The sequence below is a fragment of the Fukomys damarensis genome, unplaced genomic scaffold (assembly GCF_012274545.1).
Source record: "Fukomys damarensis isolate Sample0158 unplaced genomic scaffold, DMR_v1.0_HiC HiC_scaffold_41, whole genome shotgun sequence".
Lineage (NCBI taxonomy): Eukaryota > Metazoa > Chordata > Mammalia > Rodentia > Bathyergidae > Fukomys > Fukomys damarensis.
Window position 1 is genome coordinate 167,555 of NW_022900953.1, and position 20,298 is coordinate 187,852.

Here is a 20,298-nt window from a genome sequence, read left to right on the forward strand (position 1 = left end):
CACCCCCTCACCCCCGCCCAAAACCTGCAGGTGACACAGCTCAGTGACAAAGTACACAACAAAACAACACCTCTTCCAGAGAACAAAAAAAAATAAAAAACAAAACAAAAAACAAAAATCCTTAGAGGAAAAAAAATTAAATGGTGTTATAATTTTACAAACACATAATTCCCCCCCAGCCCCAGAATCAGGGATTGAAGTCAGGACATTGTGCTCACCAAGCAGGGCAGGCGCATTGTCCCTGAGCTAAATCCGCAGCCCAACACACAATTATTTTTAACATTCCAAACAAAACACAATTGTATTAACTGTTTGAAACTACAGAAAGACAAATGGAGAACTGAAATAAATGTTATCAACTGGAGTTTCAAATCTAATATAAAATGGGTAGTGTAATATACCATAGCAAGTAGCTCAGAATTCTAGAAATAGCATCTAATACAATTTAATGTTAGTAAAAGTCATTCTAAAGGAGACCAACAGTATGATATCTAGATCTTTAAATACACACAAAAATAAATGAATAAAAATTACCTCACCATCCTGCTTCTCATCCTCGAACATATTCTCATCTATATCACTACCTGTCCCTTCAACTGCAAGAATACTGTTCCTGATGGAAGGAATCATATATAGCTGTTGGATGACAGAATTCATGTAACAAGTGGCACCAGCATTTTTTAGTCCCACAAATCCTTTTGGTGGCCGGGGTGCAACAGGTGGCAGATATTCCCACTCAGTAAGTCCTTCAAAAGCTGACAAAAGACACAAAATACTTACATCATGTAAACCGTAATTTGTTTCACTTTTACCTACATTAGGATAGCAAGCTAATTACCAGCAACCATTATTTCACAAGAGGCATTCTGAGAAAATAATCCAAAATTTTAATTTAAATAACATCAGTCATGACATCGGTTTTTACTATGGATTTATGGAGTTCCTATTTTTATGGATAACAGTTGTCAGAAATATCAGTAAAAGACTGTGTGATATTAACTTTCTATGTGTAACCATAATTTTAGCTTTTATTAAAATCTTTTGTGCTTTTATAATAACTATCTCCAATCGGTGTGGTCAGAACATAATATAAATAATTAAAAATATCACAGCTTTCTCAGTTTTAATTCTATATACAATCATGAGGCTCAACTCATGGTTAAAACTCACACCTGTGTCCTTTACATGAACCTATTTCCTTCTTCATTAAATGGGAAAAAAGTAACAGCTGTTGTATACATTCACCAATTTAGGAGGCACCAAGGTAAGTGTATTTGAAGGTACTGTGAGAAATAGAAATCTTTTTACTAAGAGTAAAATCAGAAACAAACATCAATTACTAACTTGGTGACAATAAATTAGGAAAGATTATATTGAATGTAATTATGTTCTGATGGGTGTTGTACTAAATAAAAAAAAACCCACCATATTTATAGCTCTTTTCCCATTTGGGTGGGTGTGTGTTGGGGGGAGGGAGACTAAATGAAGAGATATTATATACAATTTGCATAAAGACTATCTTTAGGGCTAGGGATATAGCTCAGTGGTTCTGGCACTTGCCTCACAAGCACAAGGACCAGAATTCGATCCCTACTACCCCCAAAACAAACAAACGAACGAACAAATAAAACAAAACAAAACAAAACAAAAAAACACTTAATTTAAACCAGGAATATATAATGTGGAGAAAGTCAATTCTTTTTAGTACATATTTTCATTAAACAATAAACTTATCTAGAATGCCCTAAAATATGACTAAAAACTTCATTTTATTAAAAGACAACATGAAAAATTTCATGTTTTTAATGAATTTAACTTATAACCTAAATTTTTCTCTTCAAAAGAAATAACTTAGTATTCTTATTTTTTTGAAAATATATTGATAGTTGCTGTCCTAAGATTCAGTTCTTGTATGATCTGAAGATGGATACCCATTTTGTGGATCTGATGGGATTAAAAGAGGCACTTAATGTTCTTATAAACTGATAATTCCATACCATATCTTTCTTAGAACTCAAATGATGATAAGCAACACATTAATCAAACAACATTAACGAAAATAGGGCCTGAAAATCTATGCAGTACATAAGTTTTAACTATGATTTTTTTTAATGGTGTGAGTTTTGGGTCTTCATTATTCTGAAATTCAGAATTCAGGTATGATTAAATACAATTTATATTAAATTACCTAAGTCACTATAATGAGGCATTTATTATATGTCTTTGTGTGCAGTGGTCTTAATTTTTAAATAATAAGGTATAAAACAAAACCAGCTTTACAATTTACTTACTAGTTACTGCTGTGCCTGTGTAATACATTTCAGTCAAACAATCTACTATTTGTTTGAGGTTTTGTACGCAGCCAATGGCTAAAGCTACAAGTAGCTCAAAACCAGCACTGATGGTAGCTGGTGAACTACAGACTGGAACAGCCAGTGTGGCTGGCAGTTCTCCATTTTTCATATACTGCAGGTAAGCTTTGGATGCAGGAAAGATGAAATCATCAATTAATTCCTAAGGAGATGAAAAAATATATCACATATTAGTAAAGATGTATTTAAAAATATCTGTTGATGGAAAATGCCTCTACAATTGTTTGACATAAGCATCTCGAAGTATCAAAAAAAATTGTAGATTTTCTAATAAAATTTTAATTAAAGGCTGAGTATAATTAACTTTCCAGATGAGATATTTCAAATCTGAGCCCAACTTGGGCAAATTATTAATAAGACTGTCTCAAAATTTTTAAAAGGGATGAAAATGTGCCTTAGATGTAAAGCACTTACCTAGCATGTGTCAGGCCCTGCAATCACTCCCTAGTACTATAAATTAACAGTCTTGGATCAGACTGTAAACAAGTAAAATATTCTGATTTGGAAAATAAAGCTACTTACTGACTCTGAACATTTTGTTTGTAATTAGCTTTAAAAAAACTCTTAAACTAAGGTAAACATTTAAAAGTTAATGTTAATATCCACAAATATATTTTAAAAAATTAAAAAAACATTTTTTGGTACCAGGGATTGAACTTGGGCCCTTGCATGGGCGAGGCAGGCAGAGGAACCACTGGGCTAAATCCCCGGCCCTATAGTTTTTTTGTTTTTTTTAAAAAAGCAATTTGTTAAAGACCAGTGGGTACAGAAAGCTCAGACAGATCCTAAGATTGTAGCACCAAAATTCAGAACTTACTCTAACAAGATAAGCACCTCCTTTTTCACAACCAACATGGTATTTTTTCTCAGGAGTTTGAAAGGCCAGTAACTCTTTTGTTACTCCAAGGTGGCCTTCCAAAATTGGTTCTTCTACAAATGTTTCACCCATGTTTTTAACATTATCCTGAAAAAAATAAAAAAAAATTTTAAAAAAATTACTAATTTATAAGATTGATATCGAAAAGGATAAGACCCACAAGAAAAGAGCAATGGAAAGGAATGGATCTATGTGTATCATTCATTACCCAAAACCTCTTCATTAAAGAGATTCAGATTTTTGGACTTTACAACTCTGGGGAGAAAAAAACCTAGCAAGAGAGGTCAGGGTAGATGCTTAACATTTTATACTCATGGGAAGCTTCACAAAAAAAGAAATTATCTGTTATGAGATGATGTCAGTAATGCCAGGATTCAGAAATACTGCTTCATGGTAACTGCTCAGAAAGATGTAACCTGAAAACTAAAAGCTCCATTTTTCAGAATTACTGACTAAAGTAAACACTACTATCTACCACCATAATTAAAATAACTTCAGTATGGTTTGCTAAAAGGGCCTAAAACATCAAAATGAAGAAAACTAAGCATTAATATTCCAAGTTTTAAGCAAGGCATTTAAACAAAACCACCTGTATGTTCTTCCTATAAATCATGGGCTATCAATTTACCTGTGAAAAGTATACTTTTGTTTTAATTATTTTAGGGTAGAAGGCTTCTTTTAGTAAAATAACTCATTCAACTTGAATTTAACAATCTGAATATTGCTCAACTTACCCTAATTCTTTTGAGCCAATCAATTTCATTGTTGAGAAGAACGTCAGCATTGGGTACATTAATATTGCTGTTGTAAGCATAACTGAGAAGATGTCGTAAGAGTGTGAAATAGTCACCTGAATATTTACCTCTCTCTCTTGCTGTGCTCTGAAATATTAAATTAGAACAATACAAACTCTGAAGTCTATGCTCAAAGTCCACAATTTTTTTAAAACCTCAGAAAACTGAAAAGTGTTATAAATGGTTATATCTCATTTATCATGACTATCTTTTAAGTTATTATAATATTTTGAAAGTTTCTCAATTTTAAGACCAAATCATATTCATAGGTTCATTTAAAAATGTCTCACCCCTAAAACGGTAAAGAGTAGACTAATGAAGAAAAGCAGAGGCCTGTGTCCCATGCAACATCTGGTACACATTAAAAAGAACTGCTCTTGTGCCAACTGACGGACAATTCTGAAATAAAAACATTTTGTATTTAATGTTGTTACTTTCACAATAAGGGCAAACTAATTCTATCAGTCTATTTTTAATAGGGGATAGGAATTAACAGGAAAATACAAAGTAATCCCTCTCTCCACCAATTTGAAGCTTATATAGCAACAGAAGGGGAACAATGTTATCTGTCTGAGTTAAATCTCAAAGTTACTTAAAAGACCAAGAATGTTATTATTTACAGACTCTTAAAGTTTCTTAATGTGTAATTTCTCAAAGCTTCCAACAGGTAGTGACTAGTGTGCAGATGGACCATGTCAAAGGTAACAATGAATGAATAAAATACATGCCTGTACTTTTTTTTTTTTTTTTTGAACATATCTTAATATTTTTAGCAAAGAAACAGCATGCCAAAATAGAAATGCCTTTCTGGACACTATTTATACTAGGTACCATTAAGTAAGTTCAACACATATTTTGCAATCTTTGTTCAACTGCTTTTGGTAAACTGTGTTCTCTGCAGCATATAACTCAGAGTTAAGGCTGTTTTTGATGCTATCAATAGTTCTGAAAATATGTATTTCAGACCAGCAGGACCACTATCAGTATCACCTGAGTATGTGTAAGAAATACAAATCCCTGCTCATTTCTGTACTTACTATTCATAAACAGTGGTTAAGAAGCTCAACAATCTACATTTTAATAAGCCACACAAAATATACACTTTATTATACAATATTATATAATATCCTCTCACTGAGAATCAGTGACAAAATTTATCTCTAATCTCAGCCTTAGGAACATCACTTGATTATTATATTTTAAGTGTGATATTGATTTCTGTAGAATAAACACTACATGAATAGTCAATTCTGTTTATTTTTTGCCTCCTCCTCTCCATGAAGACAGAATCTTGACATATAGTACAGGCTGCCCAGGAACTTACTCTGTCTCCCAGGCTGTCCTCAAACACAACAGCAATTCCCCTGTACCACCACCCTGACATTACTGGCTGCCTAGGAACCTACAATAGATAAGGTACTTGACAGTTACCAAGTGAATAAATAGAAAATAAAAACAAATTTTCAAAAATTTAAAAAATGACTCATTGTCCAGTATACAACAAAAACGTAGCTATTACATCGGTTTTAAGCATAATAAAGGCTTATGTGAGGAACAGTTCACAAAAGTGTCAGTTAAGGTCTACTGAAACACACCCCTTTAACAATATCTAACCTAAATAAGTTAGGCTCTATACATAATGCCAGATCAATTATTCTTGTTATGCTTTATTTCTAGATGTCACTCCAAAGCCTCATGTGCTCATAGGTGGGGCTTTTGGGAAGCGACTGGATAGTGCTGGTGTAATACTCACTAATGGCTAAATTGACTGATGACTGTATATCTGATGACTTAGGACACTGGAGGCCTGATCTGGAAGGATCTTATCTCCTTCCCTCCTCCTTTGGGATTTTTCTGTGCTTCCTCATGCTGCCATGTCATGAGCTCTTCCTCAGCTATGCCATTCTGCCATATCACTGTGCCTTGGAGCTACTGAACTACGTATGGACTGAAACCTTTACAAACTGTAGAGGCCAAATAAAACTTGCCTCCTCTAAGCGGGTGCTGGGTATTACATCTCAGTGACAGAAGTAACTAACATAGCTGTTAAAGTTTAATTTCCAGTGCTTTAATGTTGCACTGTAGTTCACTTAGGAATATGGACTCTAAAAGCTCTGCCTTACTACAGTAAACCATAAAATCAATTTTAAAAATTGTTTTATGTTACTTTTTTCCCCTCCTGTCGTGAGGATTGAAAACAAGACCTTGCACTTGTGAGACTCTTGGTGGCCCCACTGAGCTAAATCCCGAGCCCTGTATGTTACATTTTTGAGACTATCTTGCTCTGTTGCCCAGTCTGGCCTTAAACTCCTGGATGAGTTCACGTGAGTTCAAGTCAACATACTGACGGACTTAGGATTTAGCATAACTGGGCCTGCAGATGTATGTTCCGTGGTGCCATTTTTGTTTTAGGTAATGAGTATCACTTTCACTGCTTTCAGTGAAATTCTTTAAGGGTACAAGTTCTACTTTGTTGATCAGAGTAAAAAAACACCAGGACAGAGTATATAATTACAATATAGTTGTTTTACAAGCATCTTCTAATGTTCTGAAGCAAATCTTTCGTTATACGTGTATCTATCCCTCCAATCCCCAACTACTTGGGAATGAATGAAGGCCTGGCCATGGAGTTATAGCCCCAGTTTTTAAAAATTTGGTACCAGGGATCAAGCACAGGACCTTGTGCTTTCAAGGCACATTGTGCCACCATTGAGTTAAATCCCTGGCCTTCCCTACCATTTTCTATTTTGAGACAGTATCTCATTAAGTCACTAAATTGCCCAGTCTGGGTTTGAACTTGGAATCCTCGTGGCTTGGCCTACCAGAGTGCTAGGACCAGCTCTTAATTGTTCTACATTTACCTTTCCTACTATTTCAATTTCTTCTTTCATTTAGTTTTACTTCTACTGTCTAGCCTATGGGGTTAGGTGGATGTATTTGTTTTCAAGTATTTTCAAAATCAAGGCAGAGCATAAATAAAAGTAACCCAGATGGACAATTTAAAAATTTATTTCAAATATTTTTCTCATGGGAGTAGAGGTCACTGGAGTATTAACCTTATCTAACAACTTAGGGAAAGGTAAAAATTCTGCCAACTAAAAGGTAATCCTTGGAAATGTGGCTTTTCTTTTGGAAAACTATGGCAACTTCACGTTGTGTCACAGCATTTTTTAATACACTAGGCTCCTTGAAGGCTTGCAACTTTCAGGAAAAGATCTGCATTATAAACTGCATTTAAAGGTGAAAAGAAGCCAAGACAATAATTCTGTTTACAATTGTTGTGTCATACACACACACACACACACACACGCGCGCACACGCACACACGTATATACCCCACAGAATAAATTAAAGAAAATGAAAGCGCCCTTCAAGAGAACAATGAATACATGGGAACATTATCCTCATGGGTTGGAAGAATATAATAAAAATGATCATCAGATAAGGCAAACAATAACTGCAATGTAATACTTAACAAAATACCAAATACACTTTTCACAAAAAGAGAAAAAACAGTATTAAAAAGGCCTAAAATCATGAAAGAACTCCAGTGTAGCTCAAACAATTCTAAACAATAACAACAAAGTAGGAAACAACATATATATTTACATTCAACTTATATATATGGGTACCAGGGACTGAACTTAGGACCTCGCACGTGAGAAGCAGGCATGGTACCACTGAGCTAATTCCCAGCTCCAAGAATCAATCTATTATTTGACTTCAAAATAAATTATAAAGTAAAAGTAACAAAAAACTCACAGCACTGATATTAACAAAAGAGACACAGACTAAATGAACAGAATATGAAATCCAGAAAAAGTTCAGACATTTACAGTAAATATTTTTTTGACCAGTATCTGGACATTGATTTCTTACCACCTACTAAAGTAAAAATGAATCAAACAAATGTTAAAAGTGAAACAACCCACAGGAAGATGAAATGGGTAAAACTCTTGGAAGTCAAAAAATAGGAAGATTTTCTGGACCAAACATCTCTGGCACAGGAAGTACTACCAAGAATCAACAAATGGATCATACCAAATTAAAAATTGCAAATCTAATGATAACATCATATTAAGTGAGAAAAAACTAGCTTCCCCTTTAAAAACAAGAAGGACAAAAAGTCCACTACCACCACTCAAATACAACATAATACTTCAGATATTAGCTAGAACAATTAGGCAAGAAAAAGAAATAAAAGGGGTATGTCTACAAATGGAAGAAGTCAAATTATAATTATTTGCAGGTGACATGATCCTCTATACATGTAAGACACCTAGCCAGGCTTGATGGCAAATTCCTATAATCCTAGCACTTCTGAGGCAGAGGCAGGAGGATTGCCGTGAGTTTGAGACCAGCCTGAGCTGCACAGTAAACTCAAGGGCATCCTAAAGTGCACAGCAAGGCCCTATCGCAAAAAACATAACAAACAAATCAAAAGACCACAACAAAACAAACAAACCAAACCATAAAAGACCTCCCCCAAACCCACCAACTTTTACAATAACCAAACTGAGCAATATAACAGTGTACAAAATCAAAACACAAAAACCAATGATGTTCTTATACACTAAACAAGAACTCAGTGGGAAATTAGGAAAAAAAAACAAAAACAAAAAACAAAAAACGAAAAACAAAACTCATTCACAATTGGCAACGTGAAAAATTAAACACTCAGGAATTAACCTAAGTGGAAGACCTCTACTATAAAAATTACAGGACTTCAGGGCCGGGGATTTAGCTAAACGGTTTGGTGGCCTGCCTTGCCAGTGCAAGGACCCGAGTTCAATCCCCGGTACCAAAACAAAACAAAACAGGACTTCAGAACAAGACTCCAAATTGAAAAGGACACAAGAAAATGGACAGAAAGGGAGGGTATTTGGCTCAGTGGTGCTACATCTGCCTCGTGCAAGGGCCTAAAAAAAAAAAAAAAAACAAAGAAAACTATTCTTGTTCCTTGATAGGCAGAACCAATATAGTTAAAAATGCTATATTTCCAAACCTCACAAACAAATTTAATGCAAATTTAATCAAAGCACCTATCATATTGTTCATAGAACTGGAGAAGACATTCCTAAAATTTGTATGAACCAGAAGAGACCCAGAAGAGCAAAAGAAATCTGGGTTAACAAGAGCAGGGTGGGAAGTGTCACAATGACAGATTTGAGGCTATAATAAAAAACCACAGTGATAACAACAGCATGGAATGGGCACCAAAACCAGACATGAATGTCAATGGAAACGAACAGATGATGCAGAAACAACTCCAAGCCCATTCAACTAACTGATCTTTGATTGAAAAAAATGCAAATGGAGGAATGACAGACTCTTTCATAGACACTGGCAAGGACTTTTCAAACAGAACTTGGGTTGTGTACCAAACAGTGCTGATAATCAATAGATGATGGGATCATACCAAATTTAAAAGCTGCACAGCAAAAGACACAACCAACAGAATGAAAAGACAACTCTTTGCCAGCTATCACTCAGAGGCCTAATCTCTAGACTATATAAAGAAGTCAACACAACCAGATCCCTCCCCAGTGAAAGACCCAACTGAAAACTGGAACAGACAGATAACCCACAGAAGTACACGTGGCCAAACAATCAATGACATAATGTCACTGGACATGAGATGCAAATTAAAAACACTGAGACTCCAGCTTAGCCTAGAAAGAACGGCCATGATGTAGCATGGCCAACCAGGGGCCGGGGTGCTGGGCAATAGGTACCCTTCTACACTGTTGGTAGGAATGTAAACTGTTACAACCATTATGGAACTCGGTATGGAGATTTTCCAGAGAACTAAAACTAGAAATTCCGTTTGATATAGCTATTCTCCTTCCGAGCATCTTCCCCCAGCAAGAATAAAGAGATCATATTGTAAGGATGCATGTGTATCCATAGTTACAGCAACACAAGTCATAACAGCTAAATCTTGGAAGTGGTCTATGAACAGATGACTTCAGTCATTTACAGGAAATGGATGCACCTTCAAACTATAATGTTAAGTGTATATACGATTAAATACTACATTATTCTTGTATGAGATACCCAAATTATAAATAAAAAGCAAAGTAAAAAATTCACACGGGAAATAAGACATTTTTTCCCCAAGTGGGAAAGAGATCAAGAGATGGAGGAAGGAGAGAGGGAAGAGGAAGATGAAAAAAGCATATGCAAGATGTGTTATGTAGATGTACTGTACCAATTCCACACAAAGAACGTAAATATAGGTACTGCAAACATACGAATAAAAGGTTTTTTGAGAAGCATTTTAAGAAAACATATTGGAAAAGAATAATCTTCAATAAATGATATTGAAAAACGGATATCCGTACATAAGAATATAATTGGGCCTTTATTTCTTAACATATGAAAAAAGCAAGCTCACAATCTATTAGAAGAGGTAATGTCAAACTAAAAAAACTTGCATGCATCCAAAAAAAAAAAAAAAAGAAAAGAAAATGAAAAGAAAACCAACAGAATGAAACCAAATAATAAACATCTGATAAGGGGTTAATATGTATACTCTACAAAGAAATCTAACTGAATAAAGTAACAAGGCTTTTAAGCATTGACTCAAAAATAGCACCTCACTATGTTGTAATAATTTTTACCAGCAAAACAAAACACACCTCCCTCCCGTCCCTCTGGTTTTTAAAAACAGGGTCTTACTAGGTTGTTGAGACTGATAATGGAACTCACTATGTATGTAGCCCAGGCTGGACTCAAACTCACAGTGATCCTCCTGCCTCTCCCTCCCGAGTGCTGGGATTATAGGTGTGTGCCACCATGCCCAGCTCACACTTATTTCTTGGCAAAGATATGAAGAAAAGAGAACCCTGAACAAACTGTTGGAAATGAAAATTAGTGTGTCATAGAGTTATCTGCACTTTCATATTGACTGCAGAACTATTCATAAGAGCTGGAAAATGGAAGAAATCAAGGTGTCTACAGATAGGAGCAACAAGAAGAAACACCATTGTAAATGAAATAAACCAGGTCAGGGATTTAGCTCAGTGGTTCCACTGCCTGCCTTGCAAACAAACACAAGGACCTGAGATAGACCCCTGGTACAAAACAAACAAACAAACAAACAAACAAACAAAAAAAACAACTTAAATGAAATAAACCATTTTCACAAAGATAAACACTGCATGACTCCACTTATATGCTGCTCTCTCATAGAAGTGGAGAGCAGGGTGATAGTAGTTAGTGATAGTTATAGTAGGGTGTTTAGCAGGGTGGAAGAAAGGATTGGGAAGGAGATGGGCAGGTGTTTGTCTATATAATTATGGTTAAGAGAGATAGACAGTTCTGACCTGTTTGCACCCAGTCACCCAAATAGATACTCTTAGCTGCTTTAGTTCCAAAACAATACCCCCTTGTTGTCACTCTTCTTGTACTGCTAGATTATGGCACACCCATCCCACCTGCCCTGCTGGGCCATACTGTACAAAACACAACAAAACATCAGCTGCTTCTTTGTCAGCTGTTGCAACTCAGCAAGTTTTGCTTCACCAATTCTAAGCTCACTCACTCTCCTGTAGCACTATCAATAAAATCTCAATTCAAAAATCTTGACTCAGACTCTCTTTTGGAGTTACTCCACTGTAGCTCAAATTCACACTGGCTGTATTCTTTACTGGGTTGCCACTGTTTATTAACATCTTGTGCCAAAATCCAGGAGGTGATGGTATAGAGTTTCCCCCACCTCAACCCTCTCCAGGTGATAAGAATCAGTGAATTAATTGCCTCTGGCCCACCAGAGACCCCTCTCCAATGGCTCTACCTAAATTCAGCTCAAGACTGAAGGGTAAGGTCTCCTGAGGAGCAATCTGGGGTATCCATCCTTTCTTTTGGACCGAAATTAATTAGACCCAATCTCCAGATCTGGCCCAGAAACAAAAGACCTACTGGACACAGCTTGCTTCATTCTGGTTTTCAGTCTTTGTATGAAGGACACTCCTTTTTTTTTGTTTGTTTTTCGAGACAAGTTCTTCCTATATAGTTCAAACTGGCCAATTTACTATGTAACCCAAGTTGTCCTCAAACTTGTGGAAATCCTCCTGCTTAGCCTCTCAAGTGCTGGGATTATAGTCATGCCCATCGTGTACTTTTGATCTTGATTTTTTTTTTTTTTGTACTGGGGATCACAAGGACCTTGCACTTGTGAGGCAGGCAACAGACCATTGAGCTAAATCCCCAGCAACCCCCCTTTGATCTTAATTGCTCTTTTTCCCGTTAGACACAGTTGGCTGGCTGACTGACCATGGGAGGAGCTCCCTGTTTTTCCTAGCCTCACTCCACCTCCTGGTGCTTCCTCAAGTAACCTGTTTCAACTTGGTTATCTCATCTCAAGCCAAACTGCTTTATCTTTTGTCCTTTGTAACATAGTTGAGCCATACTACAACCTAAATAATGGCTCTCTTTGGCTATATTATGGCAAGTCAATTTTCTGACCATACCGCTTTCTCCAGAGTTCACATCCTTACAATGATGAGTACATTTTCTCCTTCTGCTCTTTTCTTTATCCAGCTTTAATTGAGTTTATTGGTACATTTTAGGGATACAGTAGTTACATTCATTGTTGGGATCTTGTACCTCTACATGACAAGTCTTGGTTCTCATTCTTTCCCCTTGTCCCTGCCCTCCCTTCACCTCCTCCTCCCCTCCCCATCTACAAACACTTTATTTCCATCTTTTCATTATCTCACATTTTTTTCTTTTCCCTTATTACCCTTCCCCTACCCAGCCTACCTTCCCTACACCTTTAGCTCCTTTCTTCCCATTTCTCAATGTCAGTAATTTTATTAGGATCTTCTGTATGATTGCAGATTATTCACTCCAAAGAAACTACCTCACTCTGTTCTTGTCCCTTTCTGTATTCATTCTGTTCTACCTCATATCAGATGACTCCAACCTTTCTTCCATGTCAGCCTTTGGCTGGACACTACACACAAAAACTTCCATCCCACAAACTTTTTCTGTACCTCTCACAACTAGACTCTATATTCCTCCTGACAGCACACACTCCCGAGTCAGGTGTGCACCCCCACACATTTCTAGCCCGAATAAAAGCTCACCTTAATTCCTTTTCATCAAATTCCTCATGTTACATTAAGGAATTCATTCATCTTACTTGCTCCTGTGACTTCACCTACTGGGATAGTCACATTAATCTCACCATCATTCTCCTCCCAGATAAGGGACAATACATTTCAATGAGGCACCAAGCTGATGATCACAAAGTGCCTGTAACAGTTGTTGTTCCTGCACAAGACCATAGAAGGAGCCATAAGCCCTCTCACAAGGATTGGGGGAAAATGCTTAGACAGGAACTCCATTAAATCCATCAACTTTGAGAAACCTACCAATACCACCAAATAGCCTGGCCCACTTTATGGCTCAATTCACAGAAGCACTAAAACCCCTTCACTTTAGATCCCTCTTCAACTGATGGATGTTTTCTTCAGTGTTTACTTCATTTTATAGGCAGCCCCTAATAGCAGGGCAAAAAAAAAAAATGTTTTTTCAAGGATGAGTCTCAAATGAGGGCTCTAAAAAAGCCTCCACCAACAACACTCAAGCCAAGCCAATTATCCTGGCAAAAGTCTAAACCCCTTGGATCTTGCCCCCTTCTTTTTTTTTTTTTTTTTTTTTTTGGTACCAGGGATTGAACTCAGGACCTTGTGCTTGTGAGGCAGGCACATGCCCCTGAGCTAAATCCCCAACCCCTGGATCTTGCTTTTGATGCAGTAAAATAGGGCACTGGGCAAAACAATGTTGAAATCCACAGCCCACCACAAAATCTTGTCCCCTTTCACTGACAAAAGAAGATGGAATATTCTCACTAGACTACATCTCTGAAAAGTACTCATTTTGTAAAGAAGCCTCGATACTACTAACAGTTATCTACCATAAGCTATTTATGAGCCTTAAATAAGAAAACAGGGAAGCTTGCTCATGGGAAATGCAGGGGGACTGAAGTAGAAGAAATCAAAAGGCACCCAGCTAAACTTTCTGAAATGACAGCAGTGGAAATAACAAAACAGATAAATCACTTTCCAGGAAAAAAAAAAATCAGATATAATTACACAGATTAAGTAAAGAGATGACCATAATGAGCTTAGGAAGGTGAGAGAAATTATGAATGCAAAAAAACCAAACCAAAACAAAACTAAACTGTATTTCATAAAACAGATTCAAACTTATACCCAGGAGATTAGAAATTCTTTTCAAATTATAAACAGCAGAATCAACAAATGTGAAGAGCACAGGTTTGTAATTCAATTCCTGTTAAAAAACAAAACAAAACAAACACACAAACAAAAAAATCAATCTGACACTTGCAAGATGTTGCAAAGAATAACTTAAGATGAACTAAAAATCAATGAAAAATCAGAAGGTAGCACAAAAGACATTAAAAAGCAAAACAAATCCAAAAAACAAAAACCAAGCAAACAAACAAAAACCCCAACTTGTTCACAGAACAGAAAACTTCCCATGCATGCAAAAGCATCTTGAGATACAGTTAAGCGAGGCACATAGAACTCCAATTTGCTGTGATCAGAAAAGAACTACACAAAGGAATATAACAGTAAAGTCTCAGAAATTCAACACAAGAACAGAATATAAAAAGCACCCAGAAAAAAGAAACAATCACCTATAAAGTAAAACCTATTAGAATCACAGAAGACTTGGGCCAGGATTTAACCAAGAGACATCCTCTTCTACCAAGAAAAGCTTGTACTGAAGCCCTAAGAAAGAAAGACAAGCAAAAAATCCTTCTATCCAAACTGATGTACCCTGCAAAATTATCATTTAAAACAGATGGAAAAATATACTTCCATGATAAATAGAAGGAAATCTATGATCACCAAACTAATTCTACACTATTTTGAAAGATATTTTAGAAAAAGATAAGGAAGACAGCAATTCCATCAATCCCAATAGAAAACCACCAGGCAAGGGAAGTAATTAAATAGACGCGAAATAAAGGGAACAACAACAGGGGAAGAATATGACAAGGATAAATCAAGAAACTATCAGTTTTACCCGCAATGTTAATGGTCTCAATTCACCATTTAAAAGAAACAGACTGGCAGAATGGATCAAGAAACAAGATCCAACAATATGCTGCTGCATTCAAGGAATACATTTAATCAAAAAAGAAATCCACAGACTGAAAGTTAAAGGATGGAAAACAATATTCCACTTGTTGGGAAAATGAAGAAAAGTAGGGGCAACTATTCTTTTTCAGACAAAGTGGGTTTCAAGCCAAGACTGATTAAGAAAGGCAAAGATGGTCACTACATCCTTGTAAAAGGAACAATCCAAGAGAAGTGATGAAAATCATAAATATAGATGCACCAAATACTAGCGCATTCAACAATGTAGAACTACTACTAACAGACATGAAAAATCAAGTAAGAACCAACACAATTATAATGGGGGACATCAATACCTCACCGTCATAAATGAAACAAAAAAATCAACAATGAAGTATCAGAGTGGAACCAAACTTTTGGACATATGGATTCAGCAGATGTCTAAAGGGTGCTCCGTTTCTCAATGAAAGTGGAAATCAATTGCAAAAGTAACCACAAGACTTCATAAAGAAATTAAATAGCACCCTTGTCAACAACCAATGGGTAATGTGTTACTTTTCTCTTGTTGTGACAAAATACCTGGCATTAAAAGTTAAATGGGAAGGGGTCTATTTGGCAGAACTGCATGAGCTCAAATAATCTGCTGAATTTCAAGTTTCTAGAGAAGTCCAGCTAAATCTATCTAAGAAGGAGGAAATTATAAGAACAGAAATTAATGCAATGGAGACTAACAAAAAAATACAAAGACTCAATGACTCAAATAGCTGGTTCTTTGAAATAGTAAGTAAAACTGATAAACCCCTGATGAACTTTAGAAAGACTCAAATTTATGCAATTAGGAATGAAAGGGTGAAATCACAACAGATCCTTCAGAATTCCAGATCATCAGAATCTACTGAGAACTTGTACTATGATGAGATGGAAAACACAGAAAAAATGGACAGATTCCTAGATACATATGAATTACCAAAGCTAAATCAAAATATAAAAATTCTAAACCAGTAACAATGAAATTGAAGATATAATTGAAATCATACTAACAAAGAAAAGTCAAGACCTTCCTTACAAGATTCACTGCCGAATTCTACAAGAAAATTCAACAAGATCTAATGCCACTATTTCTCAAAATCTTTAATGAAATAGAAAGGGAATCCAGTTCATTCCTGAAGTAAGAATTACCCTGATACCAAAACCAGAGAGGGATCCAAACCAAAAAAGATAATTACAAGCCTATCCTCCCTAATGAATATAGATGCAAAAATTGTTAATAAAATATGAGCAAACAGAATGGAGCAAATCATAAAGAAGATTATACAAACTGACCAAATAGCATTCATCCTATGGATGCACATACACAAATCAATAAATACTCCATATTAACAGAAGGACCAAAAAAAAAAAAAAATGATCATCTAAAAAATGCAGAAAGCATTTCACAAAATTCAGAACCCATATATGATAAAAATCCCTACCAAAAACTGGAACAAATAGGCTTCAATTCAATCTGATAAAAGTCATTTATGATAAACCAACAGCCAATTTACTACTAAATGGACAAAACTGAAAGCTTTCAATCTAAAATCAAGAATACATATGCACCATCACCAGTCCTATTCAATATAGTTCTTTCTTGAAACATTAGCCAGAGCACTTAGACAAGATAACAAAACTTTCATTTAATAACCAAATTCAGTTGTGTAGCTGGATACAAAATGAGCACTGAAAAATCAATTTCTGTACACAAAAATTCACTTAGAGAGAAATAAGGGAAACAACATCTTTCCTAACAACGCACCACCCCCCCAAAGAAAAATAGCTAGGAATAAATGTAATGAAGGAAGACCTTTACATTGAAAACTATAGTACACTGAAAAAGGAGATCAAAAAGGATATTATAAAATGGAAAGACATTCCTTGTGCTTGGGGTAAGAACCACCATAGTGAAAATGGCTATATTCCCAAAAGTGTTACACAGGTTTAATGCAATCCTGATCAAAAGGCGAAAAGCGTATCTCACAGTTAGAGAAAACAGTTCTCAAATTCATCTGCAAACAAAAGAGACCTAGAATAAGAAAAGCAATTCTGGGTCAAAAAGGCAAGGCAAGGGATATCACAATCTGACTTGAAATTATACTACAAGGCTATATGATAAAAACAGAATACTAGCAAAAACAAGACCCAAGGATCGGTGCAACAGATCTGAAGATGCAGAAACAACTCCAAACATATGTATCCACTTTACTTCTGATAAAGGAGCCAAAAACTTTCAATGGAAGAAAGCCTCTGTAATAATGGAGCTGGAAAAACTGGCTTTTCACTTCCTGAAGATTCAAATGACGCATATATTTCACCATGCACGAAACTAAAATCGAAATGGATCAAAGACCTAAATATTAAAACAAAACAGTCTGCTGTAACAGAGTGGAAGAACCCTTGAAGACACTGGAGTAGGCAAAGACGTTATGAAAACTTTCCTTGCAGGAAATAAGATTTTACACAGCAAAAGAACCATCATCAGAGCAAAGAAACAACTGACAGCGTGGGAAAAATTTTTTACTAGCTAGCTGTTACTCAGGTAAAGCCTAATGTCTAGAATACATAAAGAACAACAACAACAAAAGAATCCAGACTCCCCACCTTTAAAAATCTGTATTTAAAAAAAAAAAAAAAAGGGCATCTGAGATCAATACATACTCCTTACTTGAAGAAGTACAGATATATGAAAAAAATGTTCAGCATCACTGGTCATTCAGGAGATGCAAATTAAAACAAGACAGAAATCCCGTCTCATTCCAGAAAGAATGGCTGCTATAATGAAATCAAACAATAACAAATGCTGGGGGAAAAGGCATCCTTCTGCAGTTGGTAGGAGAGAAGACTGATGAAACCATTATGGAAATCAGTATGTTGGTTCGCTGAAGAATTAGAATTTGTAAAGTTCCCATTTGACTCAGCTATTGTCCTTGGCACGTTCCCAAAGAATTATAAGCACCATGCTGGGCCAGGGTTTTTAACTCAGAGACAGCAAGGCCCTCCTCATAAGCTGCTGAATTCAATCCCTGTACTAAAAAAAAAAAAAAAGGACAAGAAAAAAAGAATGGAGGCAAATCCTTAACTAACACCATACATAAAACTCTACTTAAACTGGATTAAAAACAAAAGCATAAAACTCTTAGGCAAACAATACAGGAGTAAATAATTTGTACTTAGATTTGGCAATGATTTCTAATTACAGGATAACAAAAACACAGATAACAATAACATTAAATTTATCAAAATTAAAAACACTGGGCTGGGGATTTAGCTCAGTGGTGCTGCCACCTGCCTTGTGAAGACCCATGTTCGATCCCTGTTACAAAAAAAAAAAAGAAAATTACATATATATATTTTCCGTATGCAGAGGGATAGGAGAAAATATCTGTAAATCATGTTTGATAAAAGATTAACACACTTAGCCGGGTGTGGTGGCGAACGCCTATAATCCCAGCCCCCGGGAGGCTGAGGTAGGAGGATCACTGTGAGTTGGAGTCCAGCCTGGGCTGCAGGTCAGTCTCAACTACATAGTGAAACCCTGTCTCGAAAAACAAACAAACAAAAAAACAAAAACAAAAAACAAACAAAAAAACACACTTAAAATTCAAAAACCAAAAACCCAACTAAAAAATGCGTAGAAGGTATGAATTTAGAAACACAAATCTCTAAAAGAAGGTATACATTTAATAGGAAGTCACAAGAAAATGCTCAGAATCACTGTGAAGTCATTAATTAGGCAAATACAAATCAAAACCATTGAAGTACCATTTTGTTTTTTTTAATCTTACTGAGTTTATTGGTACTTTTTAAGTATAGAGTACAGTTATATTCATTATTGGGATCTTGCACTTGGTTCTCATTTTTTCGCTGTACCCCTGCCCTTCCTCCCCTTCTCCGTCCTCCCTACTTATGAAGACTTTGTTTCTATTTTTCCCTTTTCTCTTATTTTTTCTTGTCCCTTATTTCCTTTTCCCCATCATTCCCACTTTCCCTACACATTTAGCCCTTTTCTTATTTCAATTATCAGTTACACAATTTGGATCTTTTTTACCCTTTCAGTTTTTCACACCAGAGAAACTACTTGGTATTTAGGTGTGTCATTTATTTCACTTAAGAGTGTGGCCTCAATATGCATATATTTTCCTATGAATAACTCTAGCTTCTCATTTTCTTTATGGCTGAGTAGTATTCCATTTTATAAAAACAAAACAAAACAAAACAAAACAAAACAAAACAAAACAAAAAAACAAAAAACACATCATCTTTATCCAGTCTCCAACTGATGGGCAACTGGGCTTTTCCAACTTTTAGCTATTACAAACTGTGCTGCTATAAACATGGGTGTGTATACATCACAGTACCATTTCTGACCAGAGTGCATATTATCAAAGAAGTTAAAAAACATGTGGCATGTCGGGAATTTAGCTCAGTAGTTCTTCCGCCTGTCTTGTAAGCACAAGGACCTGAGTTCAATCCCTGGTTCCAAAAAACAAAAAGTGGCATAGAATATAGAAAATAATGTATGTACATTGATGATGGGCATGTAAAATGGAAAAGCTACAGAAATTAGTACATTCTCAAAAAAAAAAAAAAAAGTTAAATTACTGTATGAGCCATATATCCATTTCTAGGCACATCAAAAGGCCTGATGAAACTGTAGCTAGAAATCTGTATTTATAGCATTGTTCATAGTATAACTATTTATCATAACTAAAAGACAGATATAACTCAAGATATATACATCAATATGTAAAAACATGGTGTGCATGTGTAATACATATAATAAATACATAATTCAGCTTTAAATGTTAATCAAGTTCTGACACATGCTACAATATGGATGAACTAAAAAAATTATGTTAAGCTAAACAAACACACAAAGATTAATTCTATGATTCTATTCATATGAGGTATCTAAAGTAAGCATATCCAGAGATACTAGGGGTGACCAGAGAGTCAACAGGACGAAACACAAGAGTTACTGGTTAAAAGAACTTTGGGTGATGAAGAATTTTGGCCATTGTTAGAGAATTCTGACAATGGCATGAAGGTGCAAATATAACTGAACTATTTATCTGTAAGAAGTTAAACATACCTATTTTTTG

The 20,298-nt window shown here is 35.6% G+C and overlaps 1 protein-coding gene across 1 annotated transcript in view; it reads right to left on the reverse strand.

The window, feature by feature from the left end:
• Nucleotides 1–20,298, reverse strand: part of LOC104850042 (probable ubiquitin carboxyl-terminal hydrolase FAF-Y) — a 53,493-nt gene that overhangs the window by 30,753 nt on the left and 2,442 nt on the right. The window contains exons 4-8 of the mRNA XM_033760577.1: nucleotides 4,334–4,442; nucleotides 3,984–4,130; nucleotides 3,190–3,336; nucleotides 2,292–2,514; nucleotides 535–755 (exon numbers count right to left, since the gene is read on the reverse strand). Of these exons, the coding sequence (XP_033616468.1) occupies nucleotides 535–755; nucleotides 2,292–2,514; nucleotides 3,190–3,336; nucleotides 3,984–4,130; nucleotides 4,334–4,442 (847 nt within the window). The remainder of the gene's footprint in view (nucleotides 1–534; nucleotides 756–2,291; nucleotides 2,515–3,189; nucleotides 3,337–3,983; nucleotides 4,131–4,333; nucleotides 4,443–20,298) is intronic.